Source organism: Ochotona curzoniae, unplaced genomic scaffold, assembly GCF_017591425.1.
Source record: "Ochotona curzoniae isolate NIBS_2020 unplaced genomic scaffold, NIBS_Ocur_1.0 contig_2599, whole genome shotgun sequence".
NCBI classification, from domain to species: Eukaryota; Metazoa; Chordata; class Mammalia; order Lagomorpha; family Ochotonidae; genus Ochotona; species Ochotona curzoniae.
This window is the reverse complement of record NW_024465520.1, coordinates 17,260,600-17,286,018: the sequence shown is the minus strand read 5'-3', so window position 1 is coordinate 17,286,018 and position 25,419 is coordinate 17,260,600. Positions and strand designations below refer to the sequence as shown.

Here is a 25,419-nt window from a genome sequence, read left to right as displayed (position 1 = left end):
ATGAAGATTCTAGAACTCCATGCGTGTTCTTGACTTGTCTGGCGTGGTTCCCAGTGCCAGGCCCATTACCCGGGACTTTTCTGAGTGCATGAGCTGGAAGCCTGATTAGGAATGCCCCAGGCAGGTGCAAACTTACTTCAAGATTACTTACTACAGAGTGCCAGTGAAATGGAGAGCAGTTTAGTGCGCTGCAGCACAACACAGGCCCTAGTTGTATTATTTAAGAAAATACTTGTCAGAAGAAAACATGTGAGATAAAAATCACGCTATGGTTCAGTATTCACATTCAAGATATGCTCCTATAGTCCTTAATGTTGCTAAAATAACATGGACTGAAGTATTATTTTTTTTTTTCAGTTTGACATCTTGGAAAAAATATTCATGTAGGGAAACCATTGATTTTTCTGATCACTTAAGAAAATTATTGTTATTTATGATACAACTTTGTGTATTTTTGTAATAATTTACTTATTTCATGTTGCTTTTTAGTTGGGATTCCTGTCTGCCTGGTTTTGCTTTTAACGATCAGTTCATCCAAATATCTACCCGCCTGCCATCAGAATACATCTACGGTTTTGGAGAAGTAGAGCACCCAACATTTAAGCATGACCTAAACTGGCACACTTGGGGGATGTTCACAAGAGACCAGCCTCCTGGTGTAGGTATCAACATTGGCCTTGCCCTTAGGCTAGTAACGCTGTCACTAAGACCCAGCCAGTCTCTGTAGGTCTGTATTTAAGTGTTTAAATATATAACAACAAAGCAATCAGTGATTTCCAGAAACACAAGAAATTTCTACAAAACAGAAACAGAACTTATCTTAAGGTGAAATTTGGAGGACAGGATGCATAATTTACTTGACACGGAGAAACCGGGTTTTGATCTAATTGCTTAACTATTTTGGCTGTTTGGTAAAATCAAATCGATTAGTATTCTTCATCATGTCTATAGTTCTTCCCAGTTTTTGGAAGATAACAGCCAAGGTTTTCCATTGATTTTTCACTTCTTAAGGAATGATTTGGTTTTAACGTTTTATTTCATAAGTCACAGCTATAGTTGTCTGTTTTTAGTTTACTTCTCAAGTAAACCAATTAGGTTTGTATGCTACTTTTTGTTTGAACATATGTTGTGAATTATTTTTTTTTCTGAATTTCAGTACAAACTGAATTCCTATGGATTTCATCCTTACCACATGACCCTGGAAGATGACGGCTACGCACATGGAGTTCTGTTACTGAACAGCAATGCAATGGGTATGCTCACCATTTGTTGAATTTATCATATTGTAGATGTTGCAACAAATTATTATATACAGATAAATGTGTAACCATATTTTTGAATTTTCAGATGTCACATTTATGCCAACTCCAGGACTAACATATCGTGTAATTGGAGGAATCCTAGATTTTTATATGTTTTTGGGCCCAACTCCAGAAGTCGCAACCCGACAATACCATGAAGTATGTCTGCATATTTCTTTTATAGAATCATAAATTTTCTTTATGATAAAAATAATTATCTTAGTTAACAAATACATCTATTTTTTTTAAGGTAATTGGCCGTCCAGTGATGCCACCTTATTGGGCTATGGGCTTCCAGCTATGTCGCTATGGCTACAGAAACACTTCCCAGGTCCAGGAGGTCTATGAGGGGATGCTCAATAACAGCATACCCTATGTATGTATATCATTTCAACAGACAGTGTGAAATTGCAATTCATCCAAATCAGAACGATCATGTTGTGACCTAATAGCAGTGCTTGGTTTTCAATTAATACATTAATTCTTGGATATGAGGTTTTTCACAAAGCACATTCACATACTTATGAAAGAGGCGTTTTAATAACATCCCTTCTTTTGTCTCCAAGATCTATGATCCTGACTCATATTCAGAAAGTTGCTTGCATTTTATTCATGAATTCTGGGTTTCTTAAGTAACCAGACATATTATATAAATATATATATACGTATATATATATTCTTTTTATGTTAGAGAAGAATTCAGAGCATTCTATGTGGATTGATTAGACAAACTACAGCAAAGACATTGGAAATAAAACTGAGTACTGAGATAAATTTGATGGCTTAGTAACCTGAAATATAAAATAAGTGGTTTTGCAAAAATGATAACTCAGTGTTCTGAAACTAACTCTTCCTTGGTCCACAAAAATCAAATCATGCAGTTGTATTATTTTTCAAGTAAAATTAAGAAATCCAGCATATCGTCTTGATAACACTTACATTTTGGAATCCAGAATTCATGGCATATAAGAACTTATGCTTGGAATACTCACGATAAATTACAAATTATATTTGTAACATAATTAATATAATTCAAAGTTCAGAATGTGTTATTATGGGAAATTATTTGTACATATTGATGATATATAAATATGCAAATGAAAGTATATTGTAAAGGACAGGGTTTTCATTACAAGATTGACTACATCACCAATATAACAATTAGAAGGAATCAAACCGATGTAAATTAATAGAAAATACATACCAGCTTTTTTGAGACCCCATCATAAAGTCAGTATTCATCCATTTAAAGGTGTTTGCAACACTTATTTATAAGCAATACTTTGCTTATTTATTAGAGCAAGGTTGTTATGATACAAGTGATTTTGGCTGATAATACAAGACATAAACACCATAATTGATAGGTTTGCCTATATTTATTTCTTGCCAATAACAAGCTTATGTAAAATTATCTCACATTTATTTTAAATTTTTCCAAATAGAGCAATGTATCTTACTGTAATTGTTATTTTCCAAATAGCAGAGTTATCCTAAATCCTTTTATCCTGTTCTTGCTTATAACGTTTCAAAATCACTTAAAAATACTTAGAAGAATTTTCAGTTGGAATAAATACTGTTTAGGAAAGAGAACATTTAGACAGAGTTGTTCTTGTCTGTTTTCCATCTTCACATGATGAATGTTTTGAGCACCATATTACTTGATGACTTCATTTTTAGAGTGAAGTGAATATGAACTAACATTGCTGTGACTTTCCTAAGTGTTATGGACGGTAATGCACTCGTGTTTGCTTGGTTCTCACCTGTCTACAATTCTCATGTATTCCAGGATGTTCAATACACAGATATTGATTACATGGAAAGACAATTAGACTTTACAATTGGTGATGAATTCCGTGAGCTTCCTCAGTTGGTTGACAGAATAAGAGCAGGAGGGATGAGATACATTATTATCCTGGTCAGTATGTGTATTTTATCAAATACTATTTTTGTTTTATTAATTCTTCTACAATGCATGGGGAAGTGTTTGAATGGAAAAAATGTAGTTGGCGGGCCCTGCACAGTAGCCTAGTAGCAAATGTCTTCACCTTACATGAGCCAGGATCCCATATGGGAGCCGGTTCCTGTCCTGGCAGCCCTGCTTCTGTCACCGGGCTTGTAGCCTGGGAAAGCAGTCTAGGATAGTCGAAAGTGTTGGGACCTTGCACCCATGTGGGAACCCAGAGGAAGCTCCTGGCTCCTGACTTCAGATTGACTCAGCTCCGGCCGCAGCGGCCATTTGGGGAATGAATCAGCCGATGGAAGATCTTCCTTTCTGCCTCTCTTCCTCTCTTTTGTTCCCAATAAAAATAAATAAATCTTAAAACAACAATGTAGCTGGCTTCTACTCTCAAATCAAATTCATTCTCCCATTACAATTTCATTTTGTTTACATGGACAATTGCTCTGTGCTTGGCAATATGCTTACAAATCTTTGTGAAAGCTTAATGTCTAGGGCACGGTTCTTTGTAATTTTCACTTAGGGTACTAATTCAACTCTTTAAAGACATGATAACACAGTGATGATAGATATCTTTTTTTTTCTTAAGATTGATATATTTTTATTTGAAAGTCAATGAGATATCTTCCATTTGCTGGTTCACTTCCCAGTGGCAGGAACTGGGTCCAATTGGAACCAGAACTCAGAAGTATCTTTTGGGTCTTCAAGTGGGTACAGGGGCCCGGCCATTTAGGTAATCTGCTACTGTTTTTTCCAGAAACAGCGACAGGAAGTTGGATCATAAGTGGGGCAGCTGGGATTGGAACTGTCATCTGTGTGGGATGCTGGAGCCATAAGCAGAGGGTTACTCTGTTAATCTATGCACCAGCCTCTGATAATACATTTTTCTGTTCCAAACCATTTTTCAAATAATTCTATGTGTTCACCTCTGATGTTTTCCATCTTTTAAAAAATGGCCTAATTGAGTGATATAGTGGGGAGAATATTCTTTCCATGCGTTGTGGAAAGTAAGCTGTACAAACAGTGCTTACATTGAAGAAATTAAAACAAAAGCAAAGCAATAATGCCATTTCAAATAAAAATTAATGTGTTTATTCAGAGTTCTTAGACTTACTTCTTTCAAGAAATTAGGATGATAATCTATCCAGAGCACTATATTTAGGCCGCTTTACAATTTCATTAAGAGTACGATGGTAATGTAAAAATGGAAAGTGAAGTTGATCAACAGCAAGCCAATGTTTGTAGTTTTGCTATATGTGTATTTTTTCATTTTAATTTTAGGACCCAGCAATTTCAGGAAATGAAACACAGCCTTATCCTGCCTTTGAGAGAGGGGAACAAAGGGACGTCTTCGTCAAGTGGCCTAATACCAATGATATTTGCTGGGCAAAGGTATTGAATCAGTATTTCTGAAATAAGTTTTAAAATAGGTTTTATTGAAGGGATATATTTTATTGTAAAGCATTAAATATATGCTTGGAGGGATATATAGTAAATGGACTTTTTAATAACATTGTGTACCATACTCTTGGGATGAAACAAGTGTCAGACATACAAGAGTCATAGAAATCATACTGATATATTGCTTTTTTTAAAAAATGTATCTTGTTACATTTTAGTTTGTTTTGTTGTTTTTGTGAAACTGCTATTTGTGCCATCAGTACAATTGAATCAATTGTAATTCTCTCAGGAGCATCGAATTAACAATAACTTCTTTCAAAAGTTGTACTTACATTCCTGACAAGCAAAGAATGTAACTCGTTATGTTTAATGTAAGAAGTACTGTTCAGGCCACAGCATGTAAAGGTATTATAAAGACTTTTGTTTGACCTTTATGAAATGTAATCAAGAAACAAAACCAGTTAGAATTTTTAAAATCTCAATTTGGGAGATATAATTAAATATAATGTGGTATCCTTATTGAACCTTAGAACAAAATTTAGACATTACTTGTGAAAGTGGTAGCATTCAACAGTCTGTATGTCTATACGCCAGTGAATAATTGTCAGTTATTTTTAAAAATTGTGTTAGAGTTGTTGAATTTGTTAGCTTTGAAAGCAGCTGAGTGAAGCATACACACAAATTTGAATAACAGTTTCCACAAATTTTCTGTCAAATGTTAAAATATTTCAAAATAATATACTAAAAATAGTTCAGAGAAACCATGATAAAAATAATGGGATGTATTAATTTAACAAACACGAAAGCTGAGAATATTGACGACTGATTGCGAAAGTAGCTTCTTCCTTTTCTTCTGCGTCCTCTTTCCGTATTTCTGAATATTTCCTCAGATTCTGCCCTCTTTTCCATTTTGTTGAATGCCATTTCCCATCGGCAACTAAGCCCTCATAAATAGAATTCGTTGAATATTTTACATTTAATTTTTTTAATGTATAGATACTGAACAGACATCACAGAATTCACGGCACAAATCTAGGTGTGCAGCAATGCTCCTCGCTCTGCCGTCCCTCCAGCCAGAATTCCCCAGCCGCTCTCACCCCAGTATCCGCTATAGTCCTCGCTGCTTTTTATTTCTTATTTTAATTTTTAAAGTGGAACAATTTGAATTCCATTAGTAAATTTAGGTCAATACTCCACTAAATGAAAATTCAGCTGATAGCAGCTAGGAAAACAAACAGCGAAACAAAACCACGACAACACTGCTGATCCTTAAGAGTAAACAATAACACATCATAAAGTGTGAATCTAGCTCGAATGGATTACCTTGTTTACACTCTTTCTTAGCTTCAGCACATCAGGGAAAGCATATGATCTGTGCCCTTTGAGAGAACGTTTACAAGAGAACAATCTGAACATTTCTCAGAGATGTGAAAATAGATGTTATCCAGTTATCCCACTACTAGGAATATATCCAAATGAAATGAAATCAATACACAGGAACTTTGAAGAGTCAGGTTTATTACAGCTCAAGTCACAATATCCAATGTATAGAAACAACGTGGGCATTCACCAACAGATGACTGGATAACGGATATGTGATATATATATATAATCTCACATGTATATGTATACATTTATATATACACTATGCAATACTACTCTGCCATAAAGTATAAAGAAATTCTGTATTTTGCAACAAAAACGAATGTAACCGAAAGATGTTATCTTAGTAAAATAAACCAGCTCCCTGCCCAAGATTATGTAATTATTTATGTAAGGCTGTGAGTTCTGCAATATAGACCCACATCCTCAGCTCTGTCACCATTTGTACTGTTCTGTGTGTTTCATGTTGAACTAGCGAGAGCACAATGACAGTCCTGAAGAGATGGTGGGAAGGTGGAGGGAATGAGGACTTGGTGCCAACTCAGAGTCAGTAGAATATGTTGCCAAGCATGTCATTATTCAGTAAGGTCTTACATATCTTTTAAACAGATGCTGCTTTTGAGTTCTAAATCCTGGAGCAATTCCAGAAACAGTTCAGATATACCTCATCGAAATAAATCTGGAATATGCTTTTCATATCATTTCACAGACAAAATTTTATTTATAGATGTCATATTTTAAATTGCTAATTACATAAAGTTTTGTGATTTCTTTTCCAACGTGTCATATTAAAGTTAGTGTGAAAAATTAGGAGTTAGTAAACTGTACGGATGCAAGAAACTACTGAAATCAATAATTGCAAGGACAAAGATGTGGCTATCTTGAGTCTGTACCTTGGTTCACATATTCCTGTAGACTCTGTTACATCTCAGTCAGTTCCAATGAATATACTCTTATTTTCCCATTTTTATTTCTTGTAGGTTTGGCCAGATTTGCCCAACATAACAATCGATGAAACTCTAACTGAAGATGAAGCTGTTAACGTATGTTTATGTTTCTTAGTTACGTAGCCACTAGAAATCAATTCCAAAGTGTAATTTAAATAGTGATCATTTTGGTTTCAACACTTTCCTTAAAAAAGTAGGATTATTTAAGTACTTCACATCAGGCCATATTTTGATCAAATTTAACTGTTTCCTAAATATCAAACTGCATAATGATTATTATGATTGTATATTTCATGCTATTTAAGACACATAATATTATATATTATGTATTAGCATATATGTTAACAATGACACTTCATATGAGATCCAGTATGAGTGGCAATAACACTCAATATGAGATCCGCATCCTTAAGTTTTTAGTACAACACAGTTTCGTAACTAATAGGGAGAATGATGTACACTAGATTATTGTAAATTTTCTAGAATGTATACAAGATTATTGCATCATATTATCCTCCAGTTCTGTGATGGTCATTACATGAGTGCTACATTCTATTTAACATAATATCTTCAAGGTTAATACATCAAAGCAGGATGAAGCATGTTTTGTATAATGAATAGGAAAGTGGAAGAATCAGACACCTTTTATTTAAAGATTTATGTGTTTATGTTCCTGGCAGAGTTACAGAAAGATCTTCCATCTGCAGACTCACTCGCCAAAGGGCCACCGACAGCCATGAAAAGCTGTCTGTAGAGCTTATTAAGTCTGGTCTTTCTGGATATAAACCTGAGTTTTGTGTTTGTAGGCCTCCAGAGCTCATGCAGCATTTCCAGATTTCTTCAGGAATTCCACAGCAGAGTGGTGGACAAGGGAAATTATTGATTTCTACAACAACTACATGAAATTTGATGGCTTATGGATTGTAAGTTAAAAATTTTTACAATGCCTTGTTATTTTTGTGTAATGATTATGCAAAATTGGCATTTTACTGCAAAACAAATCAGCAATTTTTTTTTATGAAAGCAAGCCTTTTTTTTTTTTCAAATAAAGCTTCTTTACGCTAAAGGTTAATAAAGTATATTCAACATTCCAGTTTAAGAATAGAGGTCTTTCTTAGACATTTTCAATTGGATTGAAGAACCAGAATGCTTTTCCTGTTTTAGCAGTTAATAGGTACTTAAAACTATTTAATTTTATATTGAATACACAAATGACCACATATTAAAAGTCTTTTGAGCAAAAATAACAAATTTTAATAAATTTCAGAACAAATGACTTTCAATTTTCTTGAAGATTCTTCTAGTGAAATTTTAGTAATATGATTTAGAAATCACATTAATCAAATAAGGATAGCATTTAAAGGAAGTTTCATTCATGTGTTTATAAGCCACACTTATTTTTCAGAGAAATTAATAGGGCATATGATCTTTTTGATGTCCTTACATACTTTTAATAATTATTTCAAATTTACCCTGATAATATAGTGATCTTGTGAAGATAAACTATTTTAGGTTACAGGAAACACCATGTACATGGTAACTAATTTGTGTATATGGAGTATAATCCCTTTTTATATTACTGCTGATATTCAAAGTTACATGTTCAATAGGCATTCTCTGGTTTTCTGTGTTTGTAAACTACATGTGTGATTTTAGCAATTAATTTTGAGCTGTAGTATGGTTGGAAAGTGCAGGTGGCACTAAAGAATGCACATTTATAATTTTAATTTTTTTCTTTGAAACTTAAAGATGTACAACTTTTATGTTTGCAGTTTATAATACAGGGAATGTGCGACGTGTCTCTCAAAATGAGGAATTGATTATAAAATTTAAGATACATAAGCTATATTCAAGTTTTTATTGTACTTTTGCTGCATTTTATTTTAAATTTTATTATATACATGATAATTTTCAAATTTTAAAAAAATTCACGTACTGCTCACATTGGTTATTTTCAAATATAAGTTCTATATATATGTTTTTGATCACCTTTCTCCGTTTTCAGGATATGAATGAACCATCCAGTTTTGTGAATGGAACAACTTCCAATGTATGCAGAAACGATACGCTAAATTATCCACCATATTTCCCAGGTACACTATTGTTGCAATGTCTTTGACAATGCCACATTATTATTATTATCATCTATCAGTTTGTATATACCAGTGATGTAGAAGTTATTAACCATATTTCCCAGGTACAATATTGTTGCAATGTCTTTGACAATGCTGCATTATTATCATCATCATTCAGTTTGTATATACCAGTGAAGTAGAAGTTATTAACCATATTTCCAATTTTCATTACTTATCCACACATTGGGCCATACTTTGATGCATTTGCAATATAATGTATTCCTGTGCAGAGTGGAAAATCATTCCAGGAACAATTTTATATCTATATGAAAATATTTTAAAATTATTTTAATTTGTGAGTTGATACTTTGTCACTATTTGAAATTTGTAAGTACATTTTTAAGAAAATATGAAAAATTTCAAAATTATTTGTAGGGAGGAGCATGGTTGTACAGAGTGCCAGGTGGAAATCTCAGGGACACCGCTTCCAGCCTGCTTCTTGCTCTCACGCATAGCGGGGAACACATGTGGTAACTGACATGGTTGTCCCAATCATGGAAATTGAATCCTCGTCTCCCGGCCATGGGGTGACCTAGCAGTTAAGGAATGGGCTGCCATATCGAAGATCGTTTTGTCTGTCTCTATATGGAATAAAAAAATGAAGATTAATAAACAAAAACAATAAAACTCTTTTTGTAAATTTTCGTTGTTGGTAGGTACAAATGAAAGAAAAGTAACCACTCCTTCTGACCTAAGAGAAGGGGCTACTGTCCAGAATTCATCTTGCTTGTGTGAAATGAACAGAAAACACTTTACTATTAACACAGAGTGATAGTTATTAACATGAGCTGGGAAAAAAAAGTCATCTTGAAATGAGAAATAGTGAATCAAAAGATGGTTTAACATTTACCTTGCTCTTAATTTCAAAGATTTATACAAGTAAATACATCTTACAAAAGTCTGCTTAATTGATATTTTCCATCCAAAGATAAAGTAGTACACACTTTCAGGCTTTCATTAATGCAAAAAGTTATGTTCAGTTTGCATTTCAGTTTTTTTGTTATATCTGTCATGAACAAAGCATCGTAAAATTCAGTAATAATTTCCAAATGATGACTAATATTGTGTTGTAATAAGTATTTACTAGATCTGCAAAGCGAGATGGGGAGTTTTATGCTGTCCTGATGTTTTCCCTGTATTCTCTCCAGAACTCACAAAGCGGACTGATGGGCTTCATTTCAGAACCATGTGCATGGAGACGGAGCACATCCTCAGCGACGGGTCTTCGGTTTTACATTACGACGTGCACAATCTCTACGGATGGTCACAAGCAAAGCCCACTTACGAGTAAGCCACGTTTGTCATTGTCCTCTTCGGCGATTTTTAAAGTTTTTGCATGTTGACATTTCCTGTAACATTTGGGACCTGACTTGGGAGCAGCGAGGCTCCAGCCTTTGCGGGCATTTAGGGACTGAACCAGAAGGTGGAAGATCTTTTTCTCTTTCTATCTGTACATCTTCCTTTCCAGTAAAAAAAAAAAAAAGCTTTATAATTATTTTTAAATGTTAAAATGCAGTTTAACATGTATATTACATGTTTATGAACTATAATTGAAAGAATTTGTGTGATCAATACTCACCGTTTAGAACATTATAAAAAATAAGGTGTTTCAAAAGACTAAGAATGTGCACTTGATTAATTATATGATGTATACTAGTAATGTTGACATGGCTTGTATTCATTTTTCAAATGTCTTAAAACCACTTTATATCATTCCAAGAGGTTTTAATAGTGCCACAAGACTCACTTGTAAAGCACTAATTGTCGTAAGAGTCAACCTAAGCTGAATAAAGCAAACATATTTTTCTCATTCAATAGTCATGATTAGAAATATTTGAATAAAATAGCCTTATTTAAAAATTCTAAATACCTTTTCCTCCATCTCAGTGCCTTGCAGAAGACAACTGGCAAACGAGGCATAGTTATCTCCCGCTCTACGTATCCCACTGGTGGACGATGGGCAGGTCACTGGCTTGGAGACAACTATGCACGATGGGACAATATGGACAAGTCAATCATTGGTATGGGAGAGTGGCATTCTTCCTTGCTATTCTTTAGAGTTTTCTATTTACTATTGCTAGTTCAAATAGCTGATAAGTCTTCAAAAGCGTGCTTCTCTCAGTGTGTTTTAGGAATCATAGCACCTTAAAAATCGATTGAATCAAAGAATATCAATGAAGCCAGTGCTATTGGCTTATTTTTCCTTAAATGGTTTCATTATTTTTTTTTTCTCTTGGAAAAGAGAAGATGTAGAATTACAAAGTAGATCAGAGTAAGGATTTTAAGGAATAAAAATCATCACAAAAGTATGCTAAAGAATGAAACAGTTCCAGACAAAAGCTTAAGGGATGTTTGAAAATGGCTGACTACACTACATATACAATTGACATTTACACTCTGAGATCTGACTATTGCTTTAATTCCTGTCTACACGCCTGGGGAACCTTACTTTTTGTACCTAAATACTTCTGGAATTTATTTATTGTTTGATAGCAGAGCTTTAACCTTGTGACTACAAAGTTCATTAAAAGCATATGTTTTGCAAAAATAAGTAAGAGAGGAAGTAGGTGAGAGGGTTGGAGGCAGAGATGGAGTGTATGCAGGGTGAGAAGTGTTAGATTATCAAAACTGTGTTCATGAAATGCATTAAATGCACTCCAGTTATACAAGTTTTCAAAATGCTAAAAGGCATGATGATTTTAAAGAAGAGGTAGATAAATGTGTTTCATCTCCTGTCTCTAAAATTAGAATGAATAGAATAAAAAGCCTCAATGTTCATAAATGGGATTATAATAAGTAAGGAAAGCATGTTAGTAGCATGCAAAATATTTCACTCAAAGGTAGTATTAGAAAGCCTTCTCATCAATAAAGGTAAAACATGCTGAAATATATGAAATAGTCATTTTAAAATCTTTTCCTAATTTTTTTAGGTATGATGGAATTCAGTCTTTTTGGGATATCATATGTAAGTAATTCTGGGTTTTGTTTTACATTCATAAAATATGATGTAAACCATTCAAAGTGCATTAAACGTAACGCTATCTTTCAGACTGGAGCAGACATCTGTGGTTTCTTCAACGATTCGGAGTATCACCTCTGCACGCGCTGGACTCAGCTCGGGGCGTTTTACCCGTTCTCAAGGAACCACAACATCGCCAACACCAGAGTATGTCATTTCTGCACTTAATTTCTTTTTCATCAATCATCCTTAGGACTTTGGAATAGAATGCATTTTGTTTTACTGATTTCCAGATCAGAGTTTTGAATCTCTACCTATTCATTGGTAACTTCTAAACGCATCATTTATACATCACATTCATATAGTCTAAAATGATAGAATCTAATACTATGCAGGGTATTAGTATGGAAGGGATAGTTCCGAAGGCCTGGATGAAGTGTCATTTGAGCAGAAATTAGAATCAGAAGAGCAATCAAGATAAATCTGCTGAGGAGAATTCCAGGTGGGAAAAATGGGAAGATCTCTAAGATGTTAATGTCTTTGGAGGTTTAAAGAAACGTGAAAAGGAAGAGGAACAGCGTTGTGGCTCCTTCATTCCTGACTTGGGTCCAGCTGATGGATTGGGAAGAGTAATGAGAAAAGCAAGGCTGTTTGGACCCTGGTTGATGTGACTCCTGGCTCTGGCTTGTCCCAAGCCTGGCTTTTGTGGTCATCTGTGGGCAGGAGTGGCTGACAGGAACTCTCTCTCCTCTCTCTTTTTGTAACTCTTTAAATATATTTTTTTTTAAAGGAGGAGGAAGAGAATGGGAGAACATTTTTTTGAAAGAAATATATAACACAAAATGTTCCCGTTGTTTTAAATATGACTTGCATTTAGTAATGTACATTTTAGAAGACAGTCAACATGTATCAGTATGTTTAAATGAAACATCAATGCTGTGAATAAGCCACAGCTTACTTGCCTTTGCAATTAGTAATAAATAAATCACATATTTCTCGAACTTTTTTTGCCTATTCTAGCATGACATACCAGTGTTAATAGAACTTCTTATTCCTGAAATTGACAAATGGAGGAAATTTCAGAAATAGGACAACAGTTCAAAAAGACCCTGGCTCTGCTGACATCAATAAAAATATTTCTCATTGAAATTATGCAATAGCTTTGATTACACCTCTGGTACAAATTAACATTTTAAACATGAATATGGGCTTCTGAATGATTCTTACTTTTTGACCTGAAGGGTGCATTTCAGAGCAGTGTGAAGGGTGTAATTTTCTGTCATTCAGTGTAAGATCACTTCTCCCTCTGCACTACAAAGTCAGTGGCCCATGCTGCTTCTTTCCCCCACGCACACAGAAGGTGCCAGAACTCCGTGCTGAGCTGGGCAGGGCTGTGCGTTTCCGATCACCTTTGTGCTGTACAGCATTTCATGTTCTTTATTTCTAAGAATTTTAACTTCCAACACTGAATATCTCTAAAACTGATATAAACGTTTGAATGTACTAAATCAAGCCATAGGCTCAGCTTGTATTATCTTATTCAAACATGAATGCTATGTTTTCTCTCTAATATGCGGTAGGAATATTACTGCCTAAGGATTTCTGATCAAGGCAGTTGCTGCAAGACAATGCATTAATTTCCTGCCTTTTATTTTCTAAATAATCATGTGTTCTCAACTTATCACTCAAAAAGAAACAAGATTTATGACTAATTAATTTTCATGTTTCAGAGACAAGACCCTCCTTCCTGGAATGAAACATTTGTTGAAATGGCAAGAGACATCATCAATGTCAGATACACTCTTTTGCCGTTTTTCTATACACAAATGCATGACATCCACGCAAATGGCGGCACGGTGATCCGACCCCTGATGCACGAGTGAGTACCAAATAACTCTTCTTCCTACCGCAAGACAGCGTTCATTTATCTGTCTCTTACAGTACTTTATAACAGACCATTTTAGACTAGAAACATTTTGTTGCTGGTTTAGCATACACTAAGTTTGCAAAAATAAACTTTTCAGGGAGACTGCATTGTAGTGTATCAGGCTGAGCCTTTGTCTGTGTCACCGATATCCAAATTGGATATCCTTTCATGTTCCCGCTGCTCCAATTCCAGTCCAGCTCCCCACTAATAAGCCTTGGAAGGCAGTGGAAAAGGTCCCCAGTGTCTAGGCCCCTGCACCCTCGAGAGAGTCCTGGGTGAGACTCTGGGCTCCCAGCTTCAACCCCGTGCCACCCTGGCTCTGCAGCCCCTTGGAGAGCGACCCAACAAATGGCAAATAATCTCCTCTTTCCTCCTCTCCCTGGACCTCTTTCAAATAAATAAATTAACCTTAGAAAGCATTCTTGGTAACTTTGAACAGTAGACTTTAAAACAAAAATTAAAATTAGCCTAAAATCAGAATATCACCAGCTTTTCTGAATAAAAATTATCACTTAAAATAATAATTTTTAATAAATAACATGTGCCATTCATCAGTCAGAAAATTTATAGACATTAAATACATTGAATATTTGCGAAAATTCCTGGAAATAGATCATGTTACTCTTCAAAATTTACTTAATTGATATTTATTGCAGTTAAATCTACTAAACATTTATACTTAACTGAAATTCTTTCAGTCTATTCCTTAAGTGTTTTAAAATAATTTCTCTAAAGCAATTTGCACATTGGGAAATTGATTTTATTTTGAGCTTCGCAATTTAAACTGAGTGAGTAGACGTTTATGTTATCAGTTAAATATAACATTATAGTGTCTGGGTTGTTTTCTCAGCTAAACTCCTGACTCCAGAGTTCAGCTAATATAGACCCTGGACAGACTTGTAGTAGTGCAAGCAATTGTGTGCCAGCAACCAATGTGAGAGGCTTGACTCTGCTCTGACTCCTGCCTCTGACACTGGCGCATCCTAGTCTAGCCATTGTAGCTAAGGAAGTGAACTAGTTGATAAGGCATTTTCTCTCTCTCTCCCTCTCTTTCTGTCTATATTTTTGCCTCTCCGTCTTTCAAATAAATAAAATTAGTAATAATTTTACTTAATAGAGAATATATTAAAAGATTAAGACTGCTACAGGTTAAATTAGTACATGCAACAAAACAAAGTGCAGAATAGAACAGCAAAAAAAAAAGGACAAGATTATTTTCTTTTGAGCAGCCTGTATTAGCAGCATAATTGAGTGAAATCATTCTTACATTGCTCTATTGACAAATCAGTCAATGGCATTTCAAATATTTAACCATTACGTAATATTGTATATTTGCAATTTTTCAGGAAGTGTGAATGTACTTAGATTTACCCATTGGGTATTAAACTGCTGAGTTTTGCAATCCAGGTGATGGAATTGTTTTTACTGTTTGTTTTTCAGTTTCTACAGGTTTATTTATCTATTCATCTACCTGTTTATTTATATATATGAAATACACAGTCACTGGGAAAGAGGAGCAGAGAGAGAGGGGAGAGAGGGAATCTTCCATTTGCTCAGTCATTCCTCAAATGGATACAGTGGCCAGGGTTGGGATCAGGTTGAATAGAACAATGAGCCATAAGTTAGGGGTTCTATCTGTATTTCCCACACGGGTGGCAGACACTCACACACTTGGGCCACTTCTGCTTTACCGTATGTATTAATGAGGAACTGAGACAACACTGGACCAGTCAGGACCTGAGTCAGTGCTCCTGGGGGAGGTGTGCAGAGTGAGCACGACAGCCTCTGTCTCTTATTTGCTTCTTGAGTCATTAACGAGATAGATATAATGACAAAAAGGAGAGAAAAGGCCGGGGTGGGCGGGGGGAGCTTCCAGCAACCATTGCATTGTGTATACAGAATGGCAGCAACAGCCAGGTCCAAGCCTGAAGAGGAACTCTCTCCAGAAGTCTTCCTTTGGTGTCATGGCCCCCCACAGTTGGTCTGTCACCTGCTGCTTTTCAGGCACATTAGCAGAAAACTGAATATGAAGTGGAGGGTCTAAGATTTGTACTGACGTGCTGATAGGGATGCAAGTGTCCAAAGGCATGGTTTAACTGCTGAGACAGAACACTGACTCCTGTGCTTGGGCTCCCATTCTAATTCACTAAACCCATGTCACGGACCGTGGAGTTGACTGTTTTTATGGTATCTAGATGAGATAAAATTATTTTATTTAATTATTCTTAATTCTTTTCTCAAGGTTCTTTGATGACAGGGCAACCTGGGACATCTATAAACAGTTCTTATGGGGTCCATCATTTATGGTCACCCCTGTCCTGGATCCTGTAAGTCCTATCACTATTTTGTTCACACAGTTGTGGGGGTGTTTGGTTTATATGTTTTTAATGATTACATGTTTAATTTGCAGTATACGACTACTGTGTCTGGCTACGTTCCTAACGCTCGGTGGTTTAACTACCATGATGTAAGTACTTAGTGGTATTCTGGGGATTAACTAAACAGAAAGGGGTAGCTATTTGTGTGTCCATTAATACTAACCAATGATATACATTTGATTAACTTTCTACTTTAAAAGAGTAAACTATATCTGGCTAATTATAACCAAATCATATTGACATGAAGGATTAATTCATTCTGCTAGGATTTGTTTTGAGGTCATATATTATATCAAATAAAATTAAAATTTCATATTATATACAGCAAATTCATTCCACCTTATTCGTTACACAAAAAGATCATTCAAGCTAAGACAGATCTTGTAAGAATACCTAACATTGCAATGACAGAAGAGCTTTGTGACTTCAGAAATCTACCTGCGTGTCAGTTGCACAGAAATGAGTAACTATAAATCACTTCATATAACATAAGCACTTATATTAAACTGCTGTGAGCTAAGGATATGCATTTAGCTGCATGGTTTCCTGAATGTGTTTGTGCAATTTATATTTTTAAGTGAAAATTGTGTCATTTGGTCTAATAAAGGTGCCGACTCAAACACCGATGTTACTGATTACTGAAAACGCCATCGTTTAACCTGGCCCTCCGTTTTGTTTGTTTATCTCCATTTGTCTCACTTTCAGGGAACAGATATTGGAGTCAGAGGACAGTTTGTTGACTTTCACACTCCTTATGAGGCAATAAATCTACATGTCCGTGGTGGTCACATCTTACCATGTCAGGAACCTGCTCAAAACTCAGTCATCAGGTACGTGAACTGTTATTGAGACCGTACTGAAGTTTGTGATACACCATGCCAGAAATGTCAGGACTGTTGACACAATTTACAAGCAATTAACTCAGGCTGCCAAAGTGTCATGGATACAAGGTGAATGGCAAAGGGTTTCATTATTTATGGCACAGCACACAACAGAAGCTTCGTGTGAATTTCCGTACTCCTTGTTCCCAGTGTTGTATGTCAGTGACACAGCGTCGCTCAGGTAAATACTACACGGGAAGCAGGTTTGGCAAAAGCAGATAATCTGTGTATTAGTCAGCATGTCACGCTTTTAAGTAAAACAGGTGTAAGAGGTTACTGAGAAGCACAGACAGCTTATTTCAGTTGAGTTTTAGATCCATTGTTCCCCTTCGGGCAGTCTGGCATTTCATGAGCTTGATAGTCGTGGAGCACATGTGGCTAGCCACAGAGAGAGACCAGCTGGCCCAAACTACAAATATTTTCCACAAGTTCTGTCTCTCAAATGCTATAATTAGAGATGTTTCTACCTTTAAGGCTTTTATGCAGGCGGGTAATATGCAGAAGTGACAACAAATGAGGACCTTGTAACTTGAATGAGTGCCTGGATTAACTCATCATTTTTTTCAGCCACATATATGTGAACACATGTATGATAAAGCATGGCATTTTATAAACCTCCTTGTAAAATATTTCTTTGAAAGAGTTAACAGAGAGAAGGAAGAAATGGATACAGAAAGATGTTCCATCATTTTGGTTCACTTCCTGAAAACCTGCAAAAGCCAAATTAGGCCAAGCGGAAGCAGGAGCTGGGAGCTCTGTCCTGTCCAGCTGGGTGGCAGGAGTGCCACACATGGGAGCTGGGAGCTCTGTCCTGGTCCCCAACTGGGTGGCAGGAGTGTCACATGTGGGTGCTGGGAGCTCTGTCCTGTCCCAGCTGGGAGGCAGGAGTGCCACACATGGGAGCTGGGAGCTCTGTCCTGTCCCAGCTGGGAGGCAGGAGTGCCACATGTGGGTGCTGGATTGGAAGTGGAGCAGAGGGGGCCCCAGGCAGTGGCTGAGACTGCGTCATCAGGCTGACCTCAGAACCTCATGCATACTTTTTCTTTAGAAGCAGTTTAGATTCACCACAGATGTGAAAGAAATCCAGGTAACCTCCAACATAACCCCCAGATCCACAGAGTTCTTCATTAGTGACATAGCACAGGAGAGTTGGACATTTGTTACCAGGGCAAACCTACATTCATGTATCAGTTGCTACACAAGGTCTGTAGTTCACATCAGGGCTGTAGTTACATTGTCCATGGATTTTGACAAGTGTATCATGCACAATTACAGTATCATGCAGACTAGTTACACTGCCCTACATGTCTTCTCTATGCAATCTTACATTTAACTATAAAGCATACTTCCTGTTTATCAGCATTGATAAATAATTACCAGGCCAGCATGCTCTGTTTACACAAAGCACTTCAAACTGCTACACTCCAACCACACTGGCAAAACAACTTTTACTTGTTAGAAAGGCTGAATCACGTATGAGATATGTTCTAGCAAATCATAAAGAAACTATAACTTGCTTTTGTGAATTCCAGGGGCCTGGTGCAATACCCTAGTGGCTAAGCCCGGGATCCCATATGGGCACGGGTTCCTGTCCTAGCTGCTCCACCTCCCATCCAGCTCCCTGCCTGTGGCCTGGGAAAGCAGTCAGGACAGCCCAAAGCCTTGGGACCCTGCACCAATGTTGAGCCCTGGAAGAAACTCCTGCCTCCTGGCTTTAGATTGGCTCTGCTCTGGCCATTGTGGCCACAGGGGTGAACCAGCACATAGCAAACATATATATGTATTTGTTTCTCCTTCTCTGTGTAAATCTGTCTTCTCAATAAAAATAAATTTGTCATTAAAATGGGATTTTTATTTCATTTATCTAAATCATTTTGGATTTTCTGTAGTTATATTCTTTTACTTATATTCATCTGGTTACTATAGGGGTGAGTTTTCATAACTAGATACATGCTATTGCAAAAACTTAAGTAAATTGTCTATTTTTTTTTCAAGTCGAACAAATTACATGAAGCTCATTGTTGCTGCGGATGATGACCAAACAGCACAGGGCACGCTCTTCTGGGACGACGGGGACAGTATAGGTGAGTGAACAAACCTAATTGATTCCATACAAAATCTCACATGGCTTGCATATTTTCTATTATACATTGAAAAAGTAAAATCGGTGAAAGCCTGTATTAGCATATAAACCTGAATTACATACTGTTTCTTTTCTTATAAAAATTGCATACTTTCTCAACTTTAGTGAGGCACAAGGTGAAGAATTCAGTGTCTGTTTCTGAAAGCGCTTGCTTTTCGGCCCAGACCTTTGTTAACAGGCTAGGCAAGGCTTCAGAGTCTGAATGGGGCTTTTGTCTCGCCTGCGCCTGAAAGCATTTGCTTTAACTCTGTTGCAGGTGAGTTTGCAGGGAAGTGAAACTGTGTTTGCTATCTTTGATTCTTAGTATTCACCAAACGGGGTTAATTAGTGACAACAACCAAGGAGACAGAGCTATTTGTAAAATGTTTCCCTCAGCTCTTCCTGCCACAGTAAAATGCCAAGGCACAAGCATATGCAATGGGTTGGTTTCTTCATTTACTGGATCAGGATTTGCACAGAAGTTCTCGCAGAATACACAGCACTGAAGTGTGGGCACATATCTAAAGGGATTCTTTCTTTTAAGCAAATGCATTCAAATGTTTGAGCATGGCAACAATTTGGTGACAGGTTATTTCAATGACATTAAAAATTTAAGCCAAAATGAAATTGTCATAGACATATGCATTAGCTAATTTTTGCTCATTCCAGCTTACAAGTGTAATCTGGCAAAGTGTTAATTTGCCTTATTTATTTTTGTGCAGTGTCAGCCCAGTTACTGCCTTCAATCATTCATTTTACTGCACTTCTCTTTCCATCACTCACATGATTTTGTTTTAAATACAACTGCAGATAAAGAAGAAACAATCTTTTTTTCATTTAAATTGCTTTGAGACTCATTTTACTCCTCTATATAATGGGACTAACACTATTTTAAGCAGTTGTGACATCTTTTGAATTTGCCAAATAAAAAGTGCTTAGTTAATGTTTTTGTAAAAATCAACTTTAAATTTGGCAAGATTATGTATTAAAATGTTAGAGATTAATAAGAACCCATAGTAGTATTGTTTGATTTTTAATTGGCCAGTAACAACTTCTAATAATTGAATATGTCTTCCTTTGGCCAAATGTGCATGTTAATGGTGCTTTAGATCTGAGGCTGTTTGAATATCATCTGCTATACACAAACACACGTGCATGCAACTTTTTCCTTTAGGACACTCCGCAGTGACTTATGACTCTCTCAGTGTTGCTTAGACACTGTGTGAACAAATTGAATAAAGGTTGAATGACATCAGATACATTATGTATGCATGCATCTGTGTGCGCGCACACAGACAGTACCTGGGAATAAAAGCAAAGTATACTACATTCCCCGCTGTTTTTTGGAAATAAACAAATGTTACCTTTTTCCTTTCTACAGATACCTATGAAAGAGACATGTATTTATTGGTACAATTTAATTTAAATCAGGTATGTAAAATTATGTGTAATTATATTAATACTTGAAGCTTATTTTATGTTTTCCATCAAAGAACTGCATTTGAAGTAGAGCAACAATGTTATGTACTAGGGAAGACAATTTCAATTAGCATGAATACATGTTTTAAACTGTGTTGTTAATGAAAGGATTACATTTTTTCTCTATTTTTTCAGACTCGCTTGACGAGTACTCCGTTGAAAACAGGTTACATTAATAAAACTGAAATAAGGCTTGGATATGTTGATGTATGGGGAATAGGAAGCAATGCAATCAATCAAGTTACCTTAGTATATAACGAGAGGACTGAGCCACTTAACTTTGTCCAAAATACGACCATAGAGGTAAGTGACATAACATCTTCTCATATGGCTATTCAAAACATCCATACATGCTGATATTTCTCAGCCTTAAGTAAGCATAATTATGAATCAACTATGATGTTTCCATATGGTTATATATATATATCATATGTATGTGTGTCTGTGTATTTTACATTATTTTATTTCACAGAGAAGGAGGAGAAACATATAAAACAGTCTTAGATCTTTTGATCCATTCCCTAAATTCTTCTAAACAGCCTATGCTGAGCCAGGTCAAAGCTCTCAGCCCAGGACACCGTCTAATTCAAGTTAGAGAAAAACAGGAAGAGAAAGAGAAGGTCTTTTATCTGCTTGTTCACTCTCCAGATGACTACAATGGCTGGGACTGGATGTATCCAAAACTTGGAGCCAGGAGTTTTATAAGGGTCTTGCGCATGGTTGTCTAGGGCACAAGCACTTGGACCATACCCCGCTGCTTTCCCAGGCCATGAGCCAGGAGCTGGATGGGAAATGGAGCAGTGAGACTAGAACTGGATGCTCAGAGCTGCCAGTGCTGCGTGTGGCAGCTTAACCCACTGTGCCACAGTACTATGCCCTGCTTCACACATTTGATATAGAATAGGTCCACGTTAAGGTTTACTGATAGTTATTAAGAAAATCCTCTAACTCCTGTCTTTTAAACTCACTGTAAATATGGTAAATTGATTAAACATTCCAGTGTTTTAGTAAGCATTACTTTTATAAAATGCTCAGAACATTCACTGGTGTATACTAGGTAACAACGAAAGGTTAAATGTCCCTCCCCCCCTCCCCATGCTGTGTATTAGATGGTGAAGTCGGGGTTTTATGAGCCGAGTCACAGAAAATGATGTAGGTGATCAGAAAATCAAAGGGTAATGAGGAGGTCTCATAAAATCACGACAGATTTCAAGGCTTCTGCATGGATTGTCTCCATGCTTGACCACGTGAAGGTCTAACAGTTATTCTCCAGACAGCAAAAGGAACATTCAAAATTAAAATCCCAGTTGGTAAATTAAGTTTCCTGTGAAGTCACTTTGAATGAGGAATAATAAAATATAAGTCTTAATTCAAACTTTGAGTTCCAATAACTAACATTTGAGGATAGGGAAATATATTCAAATAGCATAGTTACATATAATTATATTTAGGAGTTATATAGAAAGACAAATGAAATCTAAGTGATTCCTTGTCTTTTCACAGATACTGAACTTCTAGAATTCATTTTCATCATCTAAAAAATAAGTGGATGGTGTGAATTGTTAATGAAAGAGTGTAAAGTCTAAAATAAAAATTTAAACACAGAGCAAAAAACTTTAGCACTTTGCTCACAGAATATGTTTCAATGGAAACAATACTAGTTTAAAAAATGTGGTGTTGATCAAATGATTAATTCTAATTTTCCTTCTTTGTAGACATTAAACATTGATCTGAGACCAAATGGTGTTACTCTCGATGACCCAATAGAAATATACTGGCTCTGAAGCTCACCTTCAGCATTCAGCTCTCAAGATGAAATTAAGAACTGGATTTAATTTCATGGCATTTACAAATTTTCTGGCTTTCTGTAGTTTATAAAATGTAATTTTACCATGTTCTTCTTGTAGTTATTGAACAGTGTACATCAATAATAATGCATGGCCAGAATTCTTTATTTAAACGTATTTAGTAGGATTTGAATAGTTCCATTTACTCCTGCTGATAATTGTAACCAGTTACTGGATATGTATTTGTATGACTAGAGTATAATTAAAACATCTGATTGTTAAAATAAGTAAAATGTTGTGTAAGTATAAATTGTATATAATAGGTTCTTTGGTAGATTTAAGTTATGGATCAATACTTGTAACAAGATTTAATTACTTCTTCAAGTGTATGCATAATGATAAAACAGAAAATAAATGTATTTAAACATATGAAAATTTATTTTTGAAATTGTTCTATTCAGTTTAGGCCGCTTTTGTGTATTGTTGAAAACTGACATCTTTAAAAAGAAGCGTTTATTTCTCAGAGTTTCTAAAGCTGAGAAACCCAGTTTCAAAGTGCCTGCCTCTGGTCCTCACAGCGCACTGTGGGAGGGGACGACTTTGACAGCATCGCCTCTCATCAATGAAAGAACAAAAATGATAATACATTTAAGGTGTTTCTAAGACATTTTGCAGTCATTGAGGGAATTCACAAATAAATTATTGAAAATTAGATGCTGACAAGGAATTTGCAGTTATCACATCTCTAAGTATAATTGAGATGCAAATGCTTTTAGAGGGCATTAATTTTACATTCAATGAAATTAAATTTATGTGCATTTATATTCATGTATCTAAAGTTACTCTTGAGTTGTTCCCACAGTCATAAAGAGTTATGAACAAACATATTTGCTTTTTATTGAGAATTGAAAATATTAGAGATTGTACGACTATTGGAAGTTGGAAGTTGCCTTGACTCTAACAGCTGGATCCTGTTGCTTTCTGTTTCACATAAACACTGCTTCGTATCACTCTCAAATACCACTCAACAGGGAAAACAACTGGACCCACCCTATTCATGACTGATGGTTAAAAACAAGACAGGATGATACTAATCACTTTGGTGAATGAGTCTTGCTTTTATAGTCTGAAAACAAGCAAATAAACAAATTGAAGCACCAAGCATATTCCATTCTTCTCAACTTCTCAAAAAAAGTGCACAAGAAAAACCCAGCCACAATCCGCTGATTTCTAAGAATATGTGAGGCTGAGCAGAGCTGTGCTTTCTTGCACACTGCCCCAGCCAGCTGCACGAGCCGAGCGCTCTGCCTCTCCTGGTGATTCGTGCTTCTCCTCCTCCTCAGTCAGTAAACATAACTTTGATAACAGATAACTTCTAGTGTTTAATAGGTATGCACTCTTTCATTTAAAGTTTATTTGAATCTCCTTGAAAGAACAACAGAAAGGACAGACTTTTCCATCTGCATCTGTACTTAGATCAAAGATGGACACCTAAAGAAACTGTTTAATCCACCCTGACAGAAACATGCAACAATACTTGGCTTCCCGTGATTCTATTACTTCCTTGTTTCTGCGTCCAAGTGTTTTCTACTAGAATATGCACTTAACAGATTTTATTTTAAAAATTTCTATCTTAGAATTAAGTTCACCAAAGAGTAAGTGCTTCATACACATTTGGCAAGTAAGTTAATGCCACCTAAGGATTTGGAAGACATGAAATGCAATTGAATAACAACTATGCTTGGATTCATTCTAGTGTTTTGTTAATATTGACCTTGAAGCTTTGGCCACAATGGCTAAAATGGATAGTATTTGAGGCAGTTTCAACATGGACGTATCATAAACAAGCATCCACAAGGAATTCTAAAAACAATCCTAGTAAATAATATCTATAATGAGCACTCTAATCAACATAATAGTCCATTAATAAGAAATGACTGAATACAGGACATTAGGTATTTAATGTATAATTTGGCACATTTTTGGTATGAGATCTTTTTTCAATTTTCTTTTTCTAAATTTAATTTTTCTTTTTTTATTATTATTATTTTGTAACTCCATAGACTCTAAGATTTCTCTTACCTTCCCCCCAAATCCCCTCCACCACTGAGTTCCCCTATATTATTACAATAGTACAGTTCTTCCTACACAGTCATATGTCCATCATTGTGGGCATGGACAGTGGTAGAGAATCCAGCATCCTATTTTCAAGATATATTTAACAGTTTCATTGGGACTCCATCTTTGATCTGGAAGTAGAGATGCATACTGCATCGTATCCTCACATCTGGATATGACTGTTTCCATTACACAATTATTATACATCCCCTTAAATGAAAAGTCACAATAGAAAATCAAAAACTGAAAATAGAAATTTAAAAGGCCATGAAGTTAAATAACATGATACTGAATGACTGGTGTATCACTGAAGAAATGAAAAAGGAAATCAAGAATCTTCTTGAAGAAACTGATGTTACTGCATGACATATGAGTCAATGACGAATTTATGAGAACAAAAATTGAAGAAATGAAAGCAATAACAAAAATATCTAAATCCATATGGTATAGTTTGCACTGATCTTTGTTGGTGAGATGTGTCTTTTGTAGGCAACAAATAGATGGGTCTCACATTTTTTATCCAATCAACTAATCTATGATGTTTGATTAATGAATATAAGCCATTTGCATTCAGGGTTAATATGAATATGTGGTAACTTGCTCCTATCATTTTAGTAATGTGTTGTTCACTGAATTAGTCTTCT

At 35.8% G+C, this 25,419-nt stretch overlaps 1 protein-coding gene across 1 annotated transcript in view; it reads left to right on the top strand.

The window, feature by feature from the left end:
- SI (sucrase-isomaltase) overlaps window positions 1–22,654 on the top strand; it is a 60,598-nt gene extending 37,944 nt beyond the window's left edge. The window contains exons 27-47 of the mRNA XM_040974902.1: window positions 490–658; window positions 1,157–1,253; window positions 1,348–1,460; window positions 1,552–1,677; window positions 3,088–3,216; window positions 4,540–4,650; window positions 7,023–7,085; window positions 7,796–7,912; window positions 8,995–9,082; window positions 10,273–10,411; window positions 11,012–11,145; window positions 12,055–12,089; window positions 12,174–12,290; window positions 13,814–13,962; window positions 16,253–16,337; window positions 16,421–16,477; window positions 17,094–17,218; window positions 19,265–19,353; window positions 20,773–20,822; window positions 21,006–21,173; window positions 22,586–22,654. Of these exons, the coding sequence (XP_040830836.1) occupies window positions 490–658; window positions 1,157–1,253; window positions 1,348–1,460; window positions 1,552–1,677; window positions 3,088–3,216; window positions 4,540–4,650; window positions 7,023–7,085; window positions 7,796–7,912; window positions 8,995–9,082; window positions 10,273–10,411; window positions 11,012–11,145; window positions 12,055–12,089; window positions 12,174–12,290; window positions 13,814–13,962; window positions 16,253–16,337; window positions 16,421–16,477; window positions 17,094–17,218; window positions 19,265–19,353; window positions 20,773–20,822; window positions 21,006–21,173; window positions 22,586–22,654 (2,230 nt within the window). The remainder of the gene's footprint in view (window positions 1–489; window positions 659–1,156; window positions 1,254–1,347; window positions 1,461–1,551; window positions 1,678–3,087; window positions 3,217–4,539; window positions 4,651–7,022; window positions 7,086–7,795; window positions 7,913–8,994; window positions 9,083–10,272; window positions 10,412–11,011; window positions 11,146–12,054; window positions 12,090–12,173; window positions 12,291–13,813; window positions 13,963–16,252; window positions 16,338–16,420; window positions 16,478–17,093; window positions 17,219–19,264; window positions 19,354–20,772; window positions 20,823–21,005; window positions 21,174–22,585) is intronic.
- Window positions 22,655–25,419: the final 2,765 nt, after the last annotated feature.